Genomic DNA, 18974 nt, shown 5'->3' with positions numbered 1-18974 from the left:
CTGTGTTTAACTGCACAACCTCCATTTAACACTACAGACTGTACTTTTATACTTTATTGTATTTTTATTAGTATTTTTAGTTTTCTATTTATATGAACATACACACACATTTAAATATCATTGAAAAGTTATTTTATTTCAGTAATTCAGCTCAAAATATGAATCTCACATATTATATAGATGTATTACACACAGAGTGATCTATTTTAAGAGTTTATTTACTTTCTTGTTGATGATTATGGCTTACAGCCAATGAAAACCATGAACAAAATAATCAGTATCCGTTTTAAATTTGAATATTATATAAGACCAATTGGTTCTTTTGGTCCTGCTGGAAAATGAAATCCCCAAGTTCATAAAAGTTATCAGCATGAAGTGCTATAAGATTTTCTTGGAAAACACTGCACTGACTTTAGACTTGTGGAAATTAAATATGTGAAAAATGTAAAAATCATGTGAAATAACAAACCTGCTCTAGCGAGGCCTGGTCCATCTGCCTTGACTTTGGATGCATCGTGGGAAGGTTCCACTTTAACACGGAATGGACTGACAGGAATTTCCTACAAATCAACAGAAAATATAAACTTAAATATCTTTTAAAATAAACTAAAGTTTTTGAATAATGTCACAATGGAAAAAACTCTAGTAACACCCAACTAACCACATGGGTTACCACAGCAGCCACTTAAAGACCCTGAATCCATCACTTACCTGATCGGTGAAGAGGACTTTGATGGTGAGGCGTCCGGCCCCTGGTGGGATGTATTTGACTGTAATCGTGTCGTTCGCATTCGGAATGATGTCAAAGTCGACGTCCTCTTCCTTATCGCTGATGATATTGGCGTCACACTTGATTCCAACACTGACATCACCTAGAAACGATAAAAATATACATATTTAAAAACATATGATGTATGAAATATCTGCAGATTAGAGCTGCACAACATATTGTTTCATCATAATCATCGCAAAATCATCATACACAATTGTCGATGGGTGTTCATATGCATCTGCAATGGAAAATCAATACAGTACCAGTCATAAATTTGGACATACCATTTCCTTCAATGTTTTACACATAAGCAATCAACTTTTTCATACGCTGGAAACTGATGAATCTTGTTCTTTCTCCTTTCCTTGGGGCGGTCCTGATGAGTGCCAGTTTCATAATCATCATTTTTATTTTTGATGGTCTTTGATTTGTGACTGCACTCGAGGATACTTTCAAAGTTCTTGAAATGTTCGTAAAGTAATTCTTCTCATTACTTAGTTGAGTAGTTGTTTCTTCTCATAATCTGGATTAGAACATTACTCAAATATTCACTATTCACTGTATACCTGTAACTCTACCTCTTCACTACTTTACTTTAACTGATGCTCTCAAACACTTTATTAAGAGGCAAGAAATTCAAGTAATTAACTCTTGATGAGTTCAGCACAGCTGTTAACTGAAAGCCTGAATTCCAGGTGACTCTACCTCATAAAGCTGACTGAGAAAATCCAACAGAGATGTGCAAAACTCTCTAATCTAAGTAAGAGGTGCTACTTTTTTTAATAATCTAACATATAAATCATATTCTGGTTTGTTTAGCACTTTGTTTATTTCAATCCAGTGTTGCTGGATTAATTTGTCACCAAGATCCTGCAGCAGCATTGATGATGGTAGAGTCTGACCAACCACTGCACAAAGCAGCTCTTCTCCATCCAGCACATCCCAAAGATTCTCAATGAGGTTAAGCTCTGGACTCTGTGGTGAACTCTCTCTCAATCCATGTGTGAAAATGATAAATGATGATCTCATGCTCCCTGAACCCTGAACTCTTTCACAATTCCAGACCCATGAATCCTGGACATTCCAGTCATCTTGAAATATGAAGAAAAAATCCATTGATGGAATAACCTGGTCTATATTCAGTATATTCAGGTAGTCAGCTGACCTCATTCTTTCAGCACAAACTGTTGCTGAACCTTTTCCCACCATTTGAACCATTTAATAAATACAGCAAAAATAAAATGCATTGCAATATTTAAAAAAAAGGTAGTGAATTAAAATTCCGTCACCTTCTCCAGCTTCTGTGCAATCCACAGTGAAGTGTGTGGGCTCGTGAGCCTTCAGGCCGGTCCTCTCCACTCCAGGGCCGAACACCTTCACCTTGTGAGGGTGACTTCCTTTCCCAACGTTCACCTAAAGCAGCATTCACATGAGTGTTAAAAAAAACTGCATTCACAAAAACTCTGCAGTTTGACTTTTACAGTAACTGATTATTCTCTCTCTTTTTTTTAAAGGAGCAATATGTTGCATTTTCATACTTTATCCCGTAATCATGATTATGATCTGCGTTGGAAACAGAGAGAGGATTTGATTCTTCAACTGCAGAGAAAAGCATCTCCCCCAAACAGCAGCCGAGCGTTAACTACACTAAACAGCAGCCGTACCTGTTTCCATCAGACCACCTGCTACCTATTGCTCCTTTAACACGGGACACACAAGACTCAAAATTACAAAAACACACACGTTACAAACATACAAATAATAAAACACACACAATGAGATTACACAGTATTAAACAACATTTTGGTGCTGATTATTTATTGCAGTTAACAATTATTCAATTATTCATTGGCAGTGTCTGATAATGGTCAGATTTCTTAATATTACATCATTTTTTCTTCTTGTAATTAAACAAATTTTCCACAGCTTTATCAGTTCAGTCACTGATCAGTCCTACTGATTAATGTTTAACTTTCAGTCGAGAGGAAATGTTCAAGATGCCACGACCCGGAAATGTCTCGGAGCAAGTTCATGAAATTTTATGGAAAAATTAAAGAAAAAAAGTCAATTAAAAAAAATCAATCATTCAATAAGTTAACAAATTAAAAATATAAAAAAATAAATAAAAAAGTGATTTTCAGTGAGATGCAGAATTGTAAACAATAGTAAAAACAAACTAATCACAATGAATTGGCTTATTATTAACTCTAATTATAAATTAGTAATTTTTAATAAAAAAAAGTAATAAAAAAATAATGGGTATAGAAATATATGGCCACATTTTATTTTGGGAGCACATTTTAGATGCTAACTTACAACTTTAACATACAATTTATTTTTTCTCAAATAATAAATCTGAGTTTCATTATTTAAACACTGATTTTAGCTACTGGGAACCCCCAAAATAAAACGTGACCAAACTCATTTATGAATTAGAAAACAAAAGCACATTCATTTAGTTATATAATTATTAGTTCAACAATAATCCTAGTGAAATTATTATTATAAAAAAGATTTTTTTTTAAATAAAAAAATGATTAATACTTCAAATAATCAGTAAAAATTCTAATTTGACCTTAAGCAGACCTGCCAACCTTAAAAGAATTTACGAGTACAAATTATTTAATGGTAAATAAAGGAATAAGATTTTTAGATTAACCTATATTGATATCAGTGGTCACTTAAAAAATGCACACAAATTGTGTTATCACAACATACTGTGATTCATCAAAATTAAAATCATGATCACATTTTTAAGCTCCTTATAACCCGGTGCTCTTTATGTATAAATTTTATCAGTAAAGCCACTCTTCTGAAGTACAGAATTATACAGGAGTTTTAGTGAAGTTTCTCCAGCACCAAGGCTGGAGCAGCATTAGCATTAGCAGCTAACCGCACCATTTCTAGTGCTGCAGCCTTAGTGCTGGAGTGCTTTACTCACACAAATAAACAGCTTTCAGGAGAGAAATCTGTGTATATTAACATCCAGCACTTATTTGACTTTATATGAAAGTCAAAGTCTTTTTTTATTACAGTTTTCTTTACTTAGCTTAGCTTTACTTAACTTAGTGAGCTACAAAATCTGGAACAAACTGAATCGAACAAGCATAAGAGGAGATACATGATGTTGGCAGGTCGGCTTAAGGTTCACAATCATTGCAAAACTGAACAAAGAAAAATGAAATTAAAACACAAAACCGCCAAATCTGAGTTTTTTTTCAGTGGTGTTTCTGCTACAGGAAGTGAATTAAATCCCCTGAGAGATGGAGCAGCTCTCCTCGGTGTAGGTGGTGATAATAATGACGGGTTTGCGCTTCGGAAGCTTCACCTCAGACTGCGTTAGGTTAGCGAGCTCAGGAGACTGGTTAGTCGAGGAGGTGTTAGTGGGTATTATGGGGGTTTCAGGCTCGGGGGGGCTTACCCTGAAGGGGCTGTTGGGTACGCTGACCCCTCCCCAGGTCACCGCCACCGTGTGTTTGAGGGCTGAGGTGGGGGTGTAGGTGCAGGAGTAGACGTGGTCTCCTTTATTTCTCATCTTCACTTCTATGGGCTCGCCATCGGCGTTCTGACACATTAAAAACAAAACACAGGTAGGACTGTCACAATAATTGCAATATCGATTTATCGTACGATAAATGAACATGACCTCAATCGTTTTTTGATAATCGTAATATCGTCCATTTTGTTTATTTGTAAGTTTGTTCACATATATAGTAGTGAACAGTATTTTAGCCAATCAAGCTTCAATAACTGTGACTCCATAACACACACAGTGTGCACTAAAAGGCCATAAACTTTCCTTTTAGTGCATCTCTAATGTAAAAGCACACATTCGCACAAAAACATCCCAAATTTTCAGGACGTTATGCTACGTTCCTACTCCTTTATATTTTGTGTATTTATCTTGTGACCTATTTTATATTAGTTTATTTTTAATCCATTTGATCTTTATATTTATCTATTTCAAAAATTTCTATTTGGTGTAAACTGGACCGTGGGAATACAATTTCGTTCCACCTCATGTACCACGTGATGTAAAATGAGAGTCTCCATAAATCCTTTAACACTATTATAAATTTATAACACTATAACACCATAAACCTTCCATATAGGACATATAGAATTATAGTTATATATAATTATATCTCACTGATCAGAGATTTAAGTATTTAAGGATTACAAAAGACATTTCTGAGTTTTATACCTTTCAAAATAATTTCACACAAATTTATACTGCTTAAACGTGGCTTAACAGCAAAATAAAGACACAAAGACTTGAAACTCACCTTAACATTAATATTAATATGGACTCACCTGTGCAATGATTTTCAGGGGACCTTTTCCTGCATTCTTGGCTTCTACTGTAAACTCAGCTGGCTTATTGATGATGCAGCCGCTCTTCTCCAAACCTGGTCCATAGGCTTTAACCTGAAGCAGATACAGATACTTTATTTAAAACCTAAATTATATAAAAGCAATTTAAGGGCATACAATTAGATTTCATTTCTAGAATATTGGCACTAGCACTGTGTACACAGAATGCCTCAAACTCTCAAGAAGAAGTTGCTAACAAAACACTTTAAACACTATAAACACAATAAATGCATTGTATAAGTAAATACAGCACTGGCACTAAAATCTTAAAGCTTAAATCTTATCAAAATTGAACATTAAAGAAAAACTACTTTGAGCCTGAATAACGGTGTAAAAAGCGATTTATCTGCAGGGGAAAAATATGCCCCATATCACTCGTTCTAAAGCCTGTTTGGGCAAAAAGCACACAATACTGGATCTCAGAAAGCTGTGGGAGAGAGGAGGTGGGCTATTCAATAAAGGTAAGTACTTTATCACGTTTTAATAAATACACCCAAAGTCCATTTCACACTGGAGTTCTCCTTTAAGTGTCACCAAGACAGAAATAATGATTTTTTCCATCTAAACTACTAAATAAACTTTAATTAACATGGTATATCAACTAAATAGAATGGTCTGTACCTGGCTGGGGTCACTGGATTTATCATCAGGTACAATATAAGCCATGAAGGGACTGTCTTCTATGTCTTCATCATCACACATCACATGGACGGCGTACTCTCCAGGCTCCGTGGGCCAGTACTTCACATCGCAGGACCCGTCATTCTGATCCTCACACTCGATCCGGGCCTGAGACGGGCCCTCGATAGCAAAGCCTGCAAGACATCATTTAAAAAGGCCTGTTTTATAACCTGCTAAATTCTCCTCTGGTGAGCCAGCAGTTTGCGTAATAGTGATTTCAATGGTGAGGTCATTTCAACCAATATTCAAACCACTGCTTCTCGAGGTCGTTCAGAAGGCAGTCGCAAAAATTTCTTTACCACATACGCTTCTGAAAATCGGGAGGAAAAAAAAAAAAAAGGATAACAGACCCACTCATCAATTTTATCTCTCAAATCTCTCTACTGTCTGATCTGTAGTAACTAATGCTTATCCATATTTCTGCAAACATACCTCAGATCTCACTATCCCAAACTTTCAGAGCTTGCTTAGGGTGATTGTCTCAAGACTAGAGAGAGAGAGAGAGAGAGAGAGCGCGCGAGAGAGAGAGAGAGAGAGAGAGAGAGAGAGAGAGAGAGAGAGAGAGAGAGAGAGAGAGAGAGAGCGCGCGCGCGAGAGAGAGAGAGAGAGAGAGAGAGAGAGAGAGAGAAAGAGAGCGAGAGAGAGAGAGCGAGAGAGCGAGAGCGAGAGCGAGAGAGACATTGCAATACTGTAAGCAAGGCAATATATTTTTGGGAAGTGATCAGGAGATCAGAGTTTAAACACAAAATGAACCGCAGTCTGAGACCAACCTTTACATGTAAACTTGGACCTTAAGCTGTTTTGTGGGATGTATTGATAGTTTGAAATACCTTCATCAAAATTTCAATGAGAATATCACAAATGACAGGATAAGGAACACTCTTACTATATAGTGATTTTTTGGCATCTGTTGGGAACAGCACACATAAAGTGAGGTAAATAAAAAAAAAAAAAAGAACTCACCGAGCACTCCCACATCTGAGCCAATAGACTCCGCCACAAAATCAGCGGACCTGCCCACAATTCCACCCTCCAAACCAGGACCCCACGCTCGGATCTTCTGAGCTCCTGCTTCAGGGCCAACCACAACTTCAAAGGGACTGAAAGAAGCAAAAATTAAACAGAATTAAACAATATATGGATTTAGTAGTAGATGAAGAATAACCAAGTCAACTGTATGCCTTGTAGATGGTACTCCCTAAACATACTGGACATATAGAGGTCATATAGATTACTAGGAGTTGACAAGTTAACCCAGTAACCCCAATCATACCCTACATTTAGGGTTCACTGTAGTAACGGCATCTTTTCCCATCTGCCTGTTTTGACATTACTGGTAGGTTAAACATGCTTGGAGAAGAAAACACGAGTTAACTACTAGTATAAACGGACCCTAGCCTCAGAGTTTTTAAATGGTTCATGATTAGATTAGCACTACAGAGGTAAACATATGACAAAAATAGCACTGCTGAGGTAAATACATGATTAGAATAGCACTGTTAAGGTAAAAATATGACTAAAATAGCACTGCTGAGGTAAATGCATAATTAGAATAGCATCGTTAAGGTAAACATATGACTAAAATAGCACTGCTGAGGTAAATGTATGATTAGAATAGCACTATTAAAGGAAACATATGACTAAAATAGCACTACTGAGGTAAACATATGCTTACAATAGCACAGATGAGGTAAACTCATGATTAGAATAGCACCGTTAAGGTAAACATATGACTAAAATAGCACTGCTGAGGTAAATATATGATTAGAATAGCACTACTTAAGTAAACATATGATTAGATTAGCACTAGGAAAATTCATTAGAATAGAACTTCTAAAGATAAATATTACTAAAATAGCACTGCTGAGGTAAACATATGACTAAAATAGCACTGCTGAAGTAAATTCAAGATCAGAATAGCACTACAGAGGCAAACATATGACTAATTTACCTCAGTAGCGCTATTTTAATGATGGAATAGCATAGCACAGGTAAACAAGTAGTGTCCATTAAACCTTTTTAACTCTAGTGTATTTAGAGTGAATGCACAAGAGGTTAATGATGCTAACAGCTAAAGCAAGCCTTCTCCAGTTTGCCTAATGAAGTGTGATGAGTTCCTGATTTTACAGCTATTAAGAAGCCCTCAGGATACAATCAAACGCTTTGCAAGGAACAATCAGCAGAGTAAAAGATCGGACCACCACGACTCCGGGGTTAATGTTGGTGGCGGGTGTATTTTGGGGTCAGTGTGTGTGGATGAAAAATTGAGAGACCTCCAGACTGAGGAGACAGTGGGTGATTGTGTGATTGCTGCCCCCCCCCCCCCCTCAGGTTTTCTCACTGAAGCATTTCGCTGTTCCTGTGCGGCAGCAGTTAAAGCCCCAGGCGCTGGCCGGCATGAGGTCACACACACACACACACACACACACACACACACACACCCCCTCACTTTTACTGAACTCCAATCACTGAGTCACTCTGACGAAGACATGGAAAATCTGACTGCTGGATGGATCTCCACGGACCCTTAACCTTTCAGACCCTTTATATTGGATCCAGTGTCAAGAAATGACAGAACACCTTTATCCTATTAGTTAACAGAACGGCTGCACCTAATATTTAAAAAAGGCAGAACAATTTATAATCAACAACGTTTAATATACTGTATTTTATCCCATATTACAATGGCCTGTCAGCAATGCATTAAAAGAGCACTACTATACAAACTGCCAGCAAGAAATCGATAAACAACCGACAAAAACCAGGTTAAAAAGTTAATTAACACACAAACTCAACATCATATTTCATGCTCACTGTCAGTTCACACTACCTCTTCACAATGTTGCTATCTTTCCAGGTAAATGTGTAACTAAATGTGACAAAAAAATAATTGCTGGGGTAAATACTAAAAAACGGCTAAACTAAGGTAAATTTATGAATAAATTGGCACTACTGGGGTAAATTCACGATTAAAACAGCACTGCTATGGTAAACTCACAATTAGAATTGAACTGCTAAGGTAAATTTGTGATGAGCATAGCACTGCTGAGAGACATACACAATTAGAATACACCAGAGACTGTAAAAAAAGATGGACGCCGTGTCTCCGTTCCCATTCATTCAATGTAAATGAAGCCAAAATCTTCCTCCATGTTGGCGATCCTGATACCTGATTCTGCGCAGTAGAGCCCAGAGGAGGGAGAAAGACTGTGGAGTGACAGCCTACTCATTTACATAACCCCGCCCCTGAGGGCTGCCTCGCGGTCACAGACTGCACAGCGGGGCGGAGCGGAGCTGACGGTCTGTTATTGGTCCCGCCCATAAGCAGCCCTTTTACCATAACCACACCTTTTTTGAATAGAGCTGAATAACGTTTTAAAAACCGAATTCTGTAGGGATATAAAAATTTAACAATATAAGCAGAGGTTACACTAGCTGCTGCATTTAAATAATGGAGGTAGAATTACAGTATATTAGAAAAAAACGTGATTGAATGTTGTCTGTTTTGCCATTGAAACCTATGGGGATGGATGGATTTACACAGCTTTCTGCAGCCGAACAGCAGGGGGCGCCCGACCTGTGGTGGCTTCACTTTTGAGAGACGATGCTCTGTCCAGCTATATACAGTCTATGGAATACACAAATAAATGAATGAGTAGAATTAAACTGCTGAGGTAAATTTATGAATAAAAATAGCACTACTGAGGTAAATTCATGATTAGAACAGCACTGCTAAGGTAAACTCACAATAAAATAATAGCACTGCTGAGGTAAGCTCACGATTAGAATAGCACTGCTGATGTAAGCTCACGATTAGAATAGCACTGCTAAGGTAAACTCACGATTAGAATAGCACTGCTGATGTAAGCTCACGATTAGAATAGCACTGCTAAGGTAAACTCACGATTAGAATAGCACTGCTGATGTAAGCTCACGATTAGAATAGCACTGCTAAGGTAAACTCACAATTAGAATTACACTAAGGTAAACTCACGATAAGAATTGCACTGCTAAGGTAAATCTACTGTGCTTTGTTGGGATGTCTGCTGTGATATGATTTTTTAAATTGTAGTTTTGTAATTTTATTTATTCATTCTTTTTTTTTTTAAGGCAAAATTACTGAAAACCTCCAAAACAACAAAATACATTTTTATATATTTTTTCAATTTGGTTGCATCCCAAACATTTTTTTTTATTCCTGATTATACATAAAAGCAAAATTATTACAGACTGTACATTGCGATAAGTTAATAATAAAAAATAAAAAAACGCAAAAAAGGGACACCAGCCAACAGCAAAACAATGTAATCTAACCGTATAAAAACCCAATAAACACTAAAAACAGAAAGTAGGAACACGCAGGGCTTTGTGTTTGGTGGTACTCTGTGGAACTGTTGCTCCAGACTCCCTAAAGACCCTGAACCCAGACAAACACACCAGCGATTACCTGAGCGTACACACACACACACTCACACACACACTCACACGGAGGAGTGAATGACGTAATGCCACGCCTCCTATAATAAAGACTCCAGAAACAGACAGTCCACATTTACACAACACTCAGACCTCAAATCCTACAGAACTCTTACAGAACCAGAAAAAGCAATATTTAGATCTGACTGACTGCAGATTCAGAGAAAAGGGATTTGACCAAATCATCTATACTTCACTTAAACATGGAGTCAAATAAGAGTCTGGCAGATGTTCCTTCAGTCTGGTTTGAAAAGGATTCTGAAGAACCATATTCTTTGGGTATGTTACCAGTTAAAGGGCTTATAAGCATGATTTTCTGGCTCAGGATGGGAAACTCACCTCTTGGGAATGTGCTGGCCACCCCACGTGATGGTGACCGTGTATTTGCCCTGTGTGTTGGGGTAATACTCGTAGGCATACGTTCCATCCATCGCTTCAGTCAGTTTAACAGGCTCCTCAAGACCTTCTGTAACAGAGAAACAAAGCAGAATAAACAAACATTCACTTATTGACTCTGATTAATATCAGATGTGTCATTTTCTAATTTTCATTCTTTTTCAAAGTAACATTTTCACTTTAATGGAATCTGATTTTTGTTGTCAGAACTTGTGGTAAAACGGACTGTATATACAGCAGTTGTGGTTACAAATGTTTTCATGATACCAAAATTATGATTTTCGATGCAATACCCGCCTAAATACCTCAATACTGATACTGAAAGGATACCACAGCAGCAACCTACATAAAAAGCAAAACCAAATAGAATAATTCAACATGAAATTTAAAAATAGCACTGCAATCATTAATAAAAAAAAAAAACGTCAGCCTCATTCCCTCACATGTTCCCATGTTGTTTTGATTCACTCGATCAAATAAGGCATTTACAAGCTGGGAGACATTTAAACTTTAAAATTATCATCGTGTTACATAGGGGTTTTGGGTTGTGTGTAGACTCATTGAGTGAATCGGTTCACAAATTGAGTGCAAATTAGAATCAATGATTCAAAACATTGTATACAAGCCCCTGTGTTAATTGTTGATCTGTTTTTTTCTTTTATTATTAATAATAACAATATTTTAGTTCCATGTTCAATCTATTATTCTATTTATTTCAGATGTTATAGGTTTTTGCAGTGGTATCATATTGATATATTTAGGCAGATTTTGTATCGAAATGTCATAATTTGATAGTGACAATACTAGTCGCGACTCAACATACTGCCGATACCTGTACTACAAAACAAAATATTGCAATGCTTCGATATGTATCGATATTGGCTTACACCCCTAATCACTACACTTTACATCTCCTACAGAACTCCTACACTCTCTAAATGCACAAATCAGACATCCCATCATCATTACATGAGGAGACATCATTTTAGTGAGACGTGCTTAAAACACGTTCCACCCTCTTCCAGGGTTTATGACGCAAGCAGCCCATTAATCACAGTCAGAAGGGCCTGGCACCGAGCCTGCTGACTCTGCTGGAATAAAGCATCTGGGCACCAGAGCCTGGTGGTGCCTGGGGAACCTCCACCCAGGCCTGTTCTTCTGTAAGAAAGAGAGAGAGAGAGCACGAGAGAGAGAGCGAGAGAGAAAGAAAGAGAGAGTGTTCCCTGCTCCACTTTCTAAAAACAGCAACCCATAAAGTCCTAAAACCCTTACACCTAATTTCACCATTCAAAATATAACCAGCGAGAAACCAGCCAGCGGTCCCACTCGCTTCCAGCCGAGCTGAGCTCAGACTGTGGTATGATGCTCCCAGTGGGGGGAGATAATGCCTTTATAATAAGTATTAACTAGAATTTGGTTGAAACAAATTAAACATAAATTAAAACACAGAAGAATAGCCTTGCTGTTCCAGTGCAACACCAATGAAGCAAATGTACTGCCTTTTTGGCTAAGCATGGTGAAAGGAGCGAAGAAAACAATATCTATATCTATATATCTATAGGTAGATAGACAGATAGATAGCTAGATAGCTAGATAGACAGATAGCTAGATAGCTAGATAGACAGATAGCTACTAGCTAGATAAACAGATAGCTAGCTAGCCTGCTAGATAGACAGCTAGCTAGATAGACAGATAGCTAGCTAGATAGACAGATAGCTAGATAAACAGATAGCTAGCTAGCCGGTTAGAGAGACCGATAGCTAGCTAGCTAGATAAACAGATAGCTAGCTAGACAGATAGATAGACAGATAGCTACTAGCTAGATAAACAGATAGCTAGCTAGCCTGCTAGATAGACAGCTAGCTAGATAGACAGATAGCTAGCTAGATAGACAGATAGCTAGATAGACAGATAGCTAGCTAGCCGGTTAGAGAGACAGATAGCTAGCTAGCTAGATAAACAGATAGTTAGCTAGCCAGCTAGATAGACAGATAGCTAGCTAGCTAGCTAGCTAGACAGATAGCTAGCTAGCTAGACAGATAGCTAGCTAGCTAGACAGATAGCCAGCCAGCCAGACAGCTAGCTAGCTAGATAGCTAGAAAATAATAAATCATAAAATAACAGAAATGGCTACATCTATATCATTTCTATGGTGACAACAAGCAATGCTGAGTAAATCCATGTAAGTGCACGCAATACATTGTGATATTTTTGTAGGACAAATGATCATAATTATAATTATATAAATTATATGATTTCCTGCAAAACACTTATATGCAGCCATATATGATCCATATACCCCACTGTTGCACCAGAGCCTAAGAAACGCATGATGTTCATACTTTGGTGCCACTGACCCTGGCAACCATAAATAAAATATACACAACTTTTAAACTTTTTGACCCATTGAAAAAATGTTGGATCTGTGTGACAAGTTGCCTTAAAAGTGTTAAAAGAAGGAAAATAACTTAATATTTATATTACATAAAATGTTATATTAAGAAAATGTTTGTGTTTTGCGTTAATTGTATTTTTGGCGAAATATCAAAAGTACCCTGAAATATAGTATAGTACCCTGTTCCAATGAACACATAAAATGAGCTCAGCTTATATCCAGTGTTTTTTCAGTATTTAATTTTTTCTCTACATTGTAGATACATAGTAAAGTTTTCCAAGAAAAACATATATACGTCATAAACGTTACTTACTGGGACCCTTGACTGTGACCTTTAGTTCGCCGCTTCCAGCACTTCGAGTGTCCACACTGAAGTCGGCTACTTGACGGACGCGCACTCCTCTGGGCTGCAGGCCTCGTCCTGTAGCTCTGCAAGCTCCGGGAGATGACGCTGAAAGAGAAACATCCACATCCATGTGGTTTACTTCTTCTGTCTCTCTTCGGTCTTAAACCAGCACATATATTCATATATAGTCTCTCATTTCAGAAGATTGTCCCTGGATTTTCACCTTAACAAGACCAACACAGACGAAGAAACAGGCCACTGATATCATCTTGTTTGCTTATATTTACACCAGTTCTAGTGTGAGATATAATTCTGAGTGGTATACTGGTTCACCCAGGTTCATTTATTCAGAACAAGTGAAAAAAAACTCCCCAAAACTCAGGATATGAGGTGCAAAAAACTTTAAGAGCAGTAACTAAAGCCTTTTTAAATATATTTATACTGTAGCTTGAATTTAATGTATGTGTTAATTGGATAAAGAAGGGATTTTTTTTTACTTAATTGTATTACTTTATTACCTCTTATGGCTTCAATAATAACATTGTAAATTGATATTAAAATTGTGTCTTGTACAATAGAACATAAAAGGAGAAATATCCATTTGAATACTTTGAGTATTTTAGTTCCATTTATAGTGTTTTATAGCTGCTGTGTCTGCTTATGAAGTCTAAGGATTTCTTTATATATATATATATATATATATATATATATATATATATATATATATATATATATATATATATATATATATATATATATATATATATATATATATATATATATACATACATACACACACACACACACACACACACACACAAAGTAAACCCAATAGTAATCAAAGCTTTAATTTAAAGCCTTAGTGTTTTATATTATATGTACTCCTAACAGTAGAGAAAGTCAGAAACTAATATAAAAGCCCAGTCATGCAAAAATAAAAAATGTACAATAAAATAAAATAAAATAATAAAAATACTGTAATATACTGCCCAGCACTAGCGGGATATGAGACTCAATATATTTCATTGTCTATTAGCTCATCAGTTTCATTAGTATAATAATAATAATAATAATAATAATAATAATAATAATAATATTCCTCATTATAATAAAACTGAGCACATAACAATCACAAAGCTACATATATTGCGAAAACACTGAACTAATCTCCGGTGTGGTAAGAGCTCCACAGGGCCGGCTCATCCACACGCCCGTGCCAGAGACACATGCAGGGTAACGGGCCTCTGGGAGGAGAGGAGTTCCTCTGCTATGAGGTCGTCTATCCCTCAGTTCTTTCATTACAGCAGCAGAAGAGATGCCAAGGCCACAGGCAGGGTGGAGTCGGACCCCGCAGACGTCCAACCGCCACGTGCCTTTCAGAATAAAGGACAATATTCTCTCTGAGCTCATAGACGGAGACGTAACACTCCATCAAAACGTTCACACCACAGAAAATTAAGTCTTAAATACACCTAAATCAACCCATCATGCTCAATAAGCTCATTTTGGATACATTCACATTACAAGCATCAGTTTTTAATTCAGTTTTTTTTGCTCAGATCAGATCTGGCCTGACTGTTCAAACTTACACTAGGTGCATATAATTTTTTTTTTACTTTATTTCAGTAACTAATTTATTATACAGATGTACATTAGAGTGATCTATATTAAGTGTTTATTAATTTCATTGTTGATGATTTTGGCTTACAGCCAATGAAAACCCAAAAATCAGTGTCTCAAAATTAGAATATTATATAAGACCAATTGGTATTTTTGGCAGTGTTTACTGACCTTCAGTAAATTTTACATTTCATTTGTAAATCAAGGGAGCAGAGTCTGGAGGAAGAGTGGAGAGACACACAGTCAAACTGCTCAAGGTCTAGTGTCGGTTGGAGAAACAGGTCATCTGCTGGTGTTGATCCACTGTGTTTTATTATCAAGTCTAAAGTCAGTGCAGTTTTGTTTTACAAAATCTTACAGCACTTCATACTTCTTCCCTCTGCTACTGACAACGTTTTAATAGAGATGTAGATTTCATTTTCCAGCAGGATTTAGCACACTGCCCACACTGCCAAAAGCACCAATTAGCCATATATAATATTCCACTATTTCATTGGCTGCAAGCCATAATCCTCAACAATAAAATAAATAAATGCTTAAAATAGATCACTCTGTGTGTAATAAATCTATATAATATATGAAATTATTAGTCTCAATATTCTTAATAATTAAAAATAAATGTTATTTTTTTTTAAATGGTTCAGCTGCATTTTTACAATTGGTTTATATTGTCATTAATATTGTGAAGACTTGATGACAGATCTTTTGATTACATGTCCTGAAGCTTGTTTTTCTTCCAAAACTGCATATTTCAGTCGCACCAACAAGTCAGCTTGAAATTATATTGTTTATAGCAATTTGAATATTGATGGCTTTTGTCCATCTACTTCTTAAGATCTTCAATATTATTTTACTTTACTGTTGCAGTAGAAATGCACTGTATGAGACAAGCAGAAAAACAGACTTTTTAAGGAAATCTGCATCTCCTGACTGGTTGTACTGACTGCATGTGGAGGTCACGGGGGTGCAGGCCAGATGTGACGTGGGCAGACAGGTAATGGGAATAACCACTCGGCCCACTTCAGTAGATTCAACAATACCTCCTCTGTTCGGTTTTGAACAGCGAGTTAAAACAGATTGTAAAAAACTGCCTTGTTAATTACAAGGCTGATAATACGGCACTTTTTATTAAGGAAAAATCAGTTAAATTGTGTTTCGTTTAATGCCGAGCTGCCGTGTGTAACCTGGTTTGGAAAACCTGTCTCAGACAGAAGGAATTCAGTGTTTTACAAGCTCTGAAATCGGTTCTCCAGCACTTACATCCACTGCCTTACACAACCAGCCTGTACAGAGGAGAAACTCCTGTTTTACATGAACATCCATCCAGCTGCTGAGCACTGGAGAGGGTCATACTAGTGAAGAAAGAGCCACTAAACCCTAATTCATATTTTTCCATTAATAGCCGAAAAGGTTTTTTTTTTTTTAAATAATAAAACATATCAGTCCTGCCTTAAAAATGTTAAACATTTCCTAACATTAAAAAAAAACAAAAAAAACAAACAAAAAAAAACACTTTTATTGTGGTAATTTCAGACGCATCACTATATGCAAATCAGACGATCAATAATAGCACCCCCCTGCTGACGTCCAACCATCTGCATCTCACTGCTATCAGAGGCACACTGCTGCTGCAGCTCAGACCATACCTGTCAAGTCTCCCGTTTTGGCCGGGAAACTACCGTATTTTACTCCTCTTTCCCGCCGTCCTCCCGTATTAGTATTTTCCCGTAAATTTCCCGTATTATACTAAATAAAAAAAAATATAGGTCACAGGCGACAATGCACTGACCGCTGTGTGTCTCTTAAACAATCGTGGTGCCGGTTCAAGGAGAAAGTCCCGCCTTTCAGGAGAAACAGCCAATCAGCTAGCTGGTTTTGCGGAGCGCAGTTTAATGTGCGGGAAGCCCCGCCCCTCCCCTCGCTGTGAGTTCAGGCAGCTAGTCGGAGCAGCTGTCGTTAAAACTAATCTGGATATACGGAGATTTTTCTAAAAGAAAGGTAATTAACCATGTAAACTGTGATGAGATTGTTTCTGATAGCTGGTTAAAAAGACTCTTCTCTGAATCAAAACATAAATTAAACCCATTGTGTGTTTAATAAAATCCAGCTTGTGACTCAGTTAGCTTAACTTTAGAATTAGCTAGATAGATATTCAGGGTTTGAGAAAAATCTACATATATATATATATATAATGTCCTGCCCTGATGTGCCTGATCAGCCAATAACTATAATTTCCAAACTCTATTTGTTCAGGGCTAGTTTTAGGGTTTGTTAGAATTTGTTTAAATCTCAAGTATTGTGGTGTAATGTATTATTTAGAAGGGGTAGAAGAGATGGTTGAGCTGGAGAGACAGAAAATGTGGAGAGGGCTGAAATTAACTGAACTGATCAGGAGTGGACTGAACGATAGAAAGAAGTATTAATGAAAGATTATTAATTGTGTAGGCCCCTTAGGACTATTATTTACTTATGGAATATATCTGATCCATGTCCTTTTTGTAAATTTGTGCACCCTTCAATTTCAATTTTAAATCTATTAAATAAAAAAAAATATATATAAAAAAAAAATATATATATATATATATATATATATATATATATTTTTTTTTTTTCCTCGTTTGGGCTGTTGGGGCGGCGGAAAAAATCCCTTATTTTTAAGTCCAAAACTTGACAGGTATGGCTCAGACCCTAAACCCATACATCATCCAGTGCCCCTCCCAAACTACCCCTCCCACTTGTTTTTAGCCTTTTTTAAATTTGAGCTGAGAATGGAGTTAGCTAAAATCAGGGGATTTAGTGCCCCTTTAAACACTCAGAGATAAACAATTAAAGCTACTTTAAAAATGTGGGTATTTGCTAATTAGCCATAACATTAATACCAATTAACTCCTTTCCAAAACTCCTGTCCATTTAAAAAAGTTTTTAAATCTTCTAAATATTTAAAGTAAGAGATGCAAAAATGCATAGCATTCTGATAGAGACGCATAATCTCTTATCAATAACTTAGTTCTTGATTTTAATACAATGATACCAATGCAGAGAAGAGATGTAAAACGATGTAATAACTCAACTATAATACAGTAGTTACTGATATACTGAATACTATTATAACCTAGATATTATATTATTATAACTACATATGATGCAGTCTTGATGCGCGTAGTATTGTATGACATATTTAGCAATGCCCAGCACTATAATAATAATTATTAATTATTATTATTAATAAATAAACAGGGTACCTGGGCCGACAGTAACAGTGTAGGGGCTCTTAGGGATGGCGATTCCTCCGAACGTGATGTTGACGGAGTGAGGACCGGCCTGAACTGGTCTGTAGGTGCAGCGGAAGACGCTGTCGCCCTTGTCCTCCATCAGAGCTTCCACTGTGTTTTTATTACCCTGCGGGTCCTTAATCACTGCGGTCACCTCACCGACACCAGCGCCTGTTCAAAACACACACATTTATACAGTTAAAGCAGGAGCTGTGAACCGCTCCAGTAATAAAAACACTGTTTAAAAACGTATTACTTCCTGCGCTCCCATTTACAGCTGTGTATAATTGTGTAGAGTGTTGTGTACTTGTGTGAAATTATATAGTCCTCTTAATTGAGGTGTTAAATTGTGGTGTTTTAAAGTACGCCCACCACTAAGAGCTGCGTAAAATTAAACAAGCAGTCACTCATTTTATACAATCTGGTAAAATATACTCAGAGAAGACTGGAGGAGGATTAATAGCCATGAGCTCTATATTAAAGTTCATGGGTGGGTTCTAGAAGATGTTCTATATGTCAGTTTGTACTATATTTCATTTACTTCATTTGATTTGATTTGATTCATTTGACAAATTGTTATAATTTATAATATATAAAGCAATTATAATGCAAACTAAACCTTAATTTAGCCTTAATTAGGGC

At 36.7% G+C, this 18974-nt stretch overlaps 1 protein-coding gene across 3 annotated transcripts in view; it reads right to left on the bottom strand.

The window, feature by feature from the left end:
* Window positions 1–18974, bottom strand: part of LOC103028460 (filamin-B) — a 126954-nt gene that overhangs the window by 52362 nt on the left and 55618 nt on the right. For all 3 annotated transcript variants that reach the window (XM_022682249.2, XM_022682248.2, XM_022682247.2), the window contains exons 7-16: window positions 18303–18503; window positions 13408–13545; window positions 10643–10769; window positions 6791–6927; window positions 5768–5961; window positions 5087–5200; window positions 4194–4337; window positions 2062–2185; window positions 712–872; window positions 470–560 (exon numbers count right to left, since the gene is read on the bottom strand). In XM_022682249.2, the coding sequence (XP_022537970.2) occupies window positions 470–560; window positions 712–872; window positions 2062–2185; window positions 4194–4337; window positions 5087–5200; window positions 5768–5961; window positions 6791–6927; window positions 10643–10769; window positions 13408–13545; window positions 18303–18503 (1431 nt within the window). The remainder of the gene's footprint in view (window positions 1–469; window positions 561–711; window positions 873–2061; window positions 2186–4193; window positions 4338–5086; window positions 5201–5767; window positions 5962–6790; window positions 6928–10642; window positions 10770–13407; window positions 13546–18302; window positions 18504–18974) is intronic.

Source organism: Astyanax mexicanus, chromosome 24, assembly GCF_023375975.1.
Source record: "Astyanax mexicanus isolate ESR-SI-001 chromosome 24, AstMex3_surface, whole genome shotgun sequence".
In the NCBI taxonomy this organism is placed as follows: domain Eukaryota; kingdom Metazoa; phylum Chordata; class Actinopteri; order Characiformes; family Acestrorhamphidae; genus Astyanax; species Astyanax mexicanus.
The sequence above is the reverse complement of the archived record's forward strand: the minus strand, read 5'-3'. Positions and strand labels throughout refer to the sequence as shown.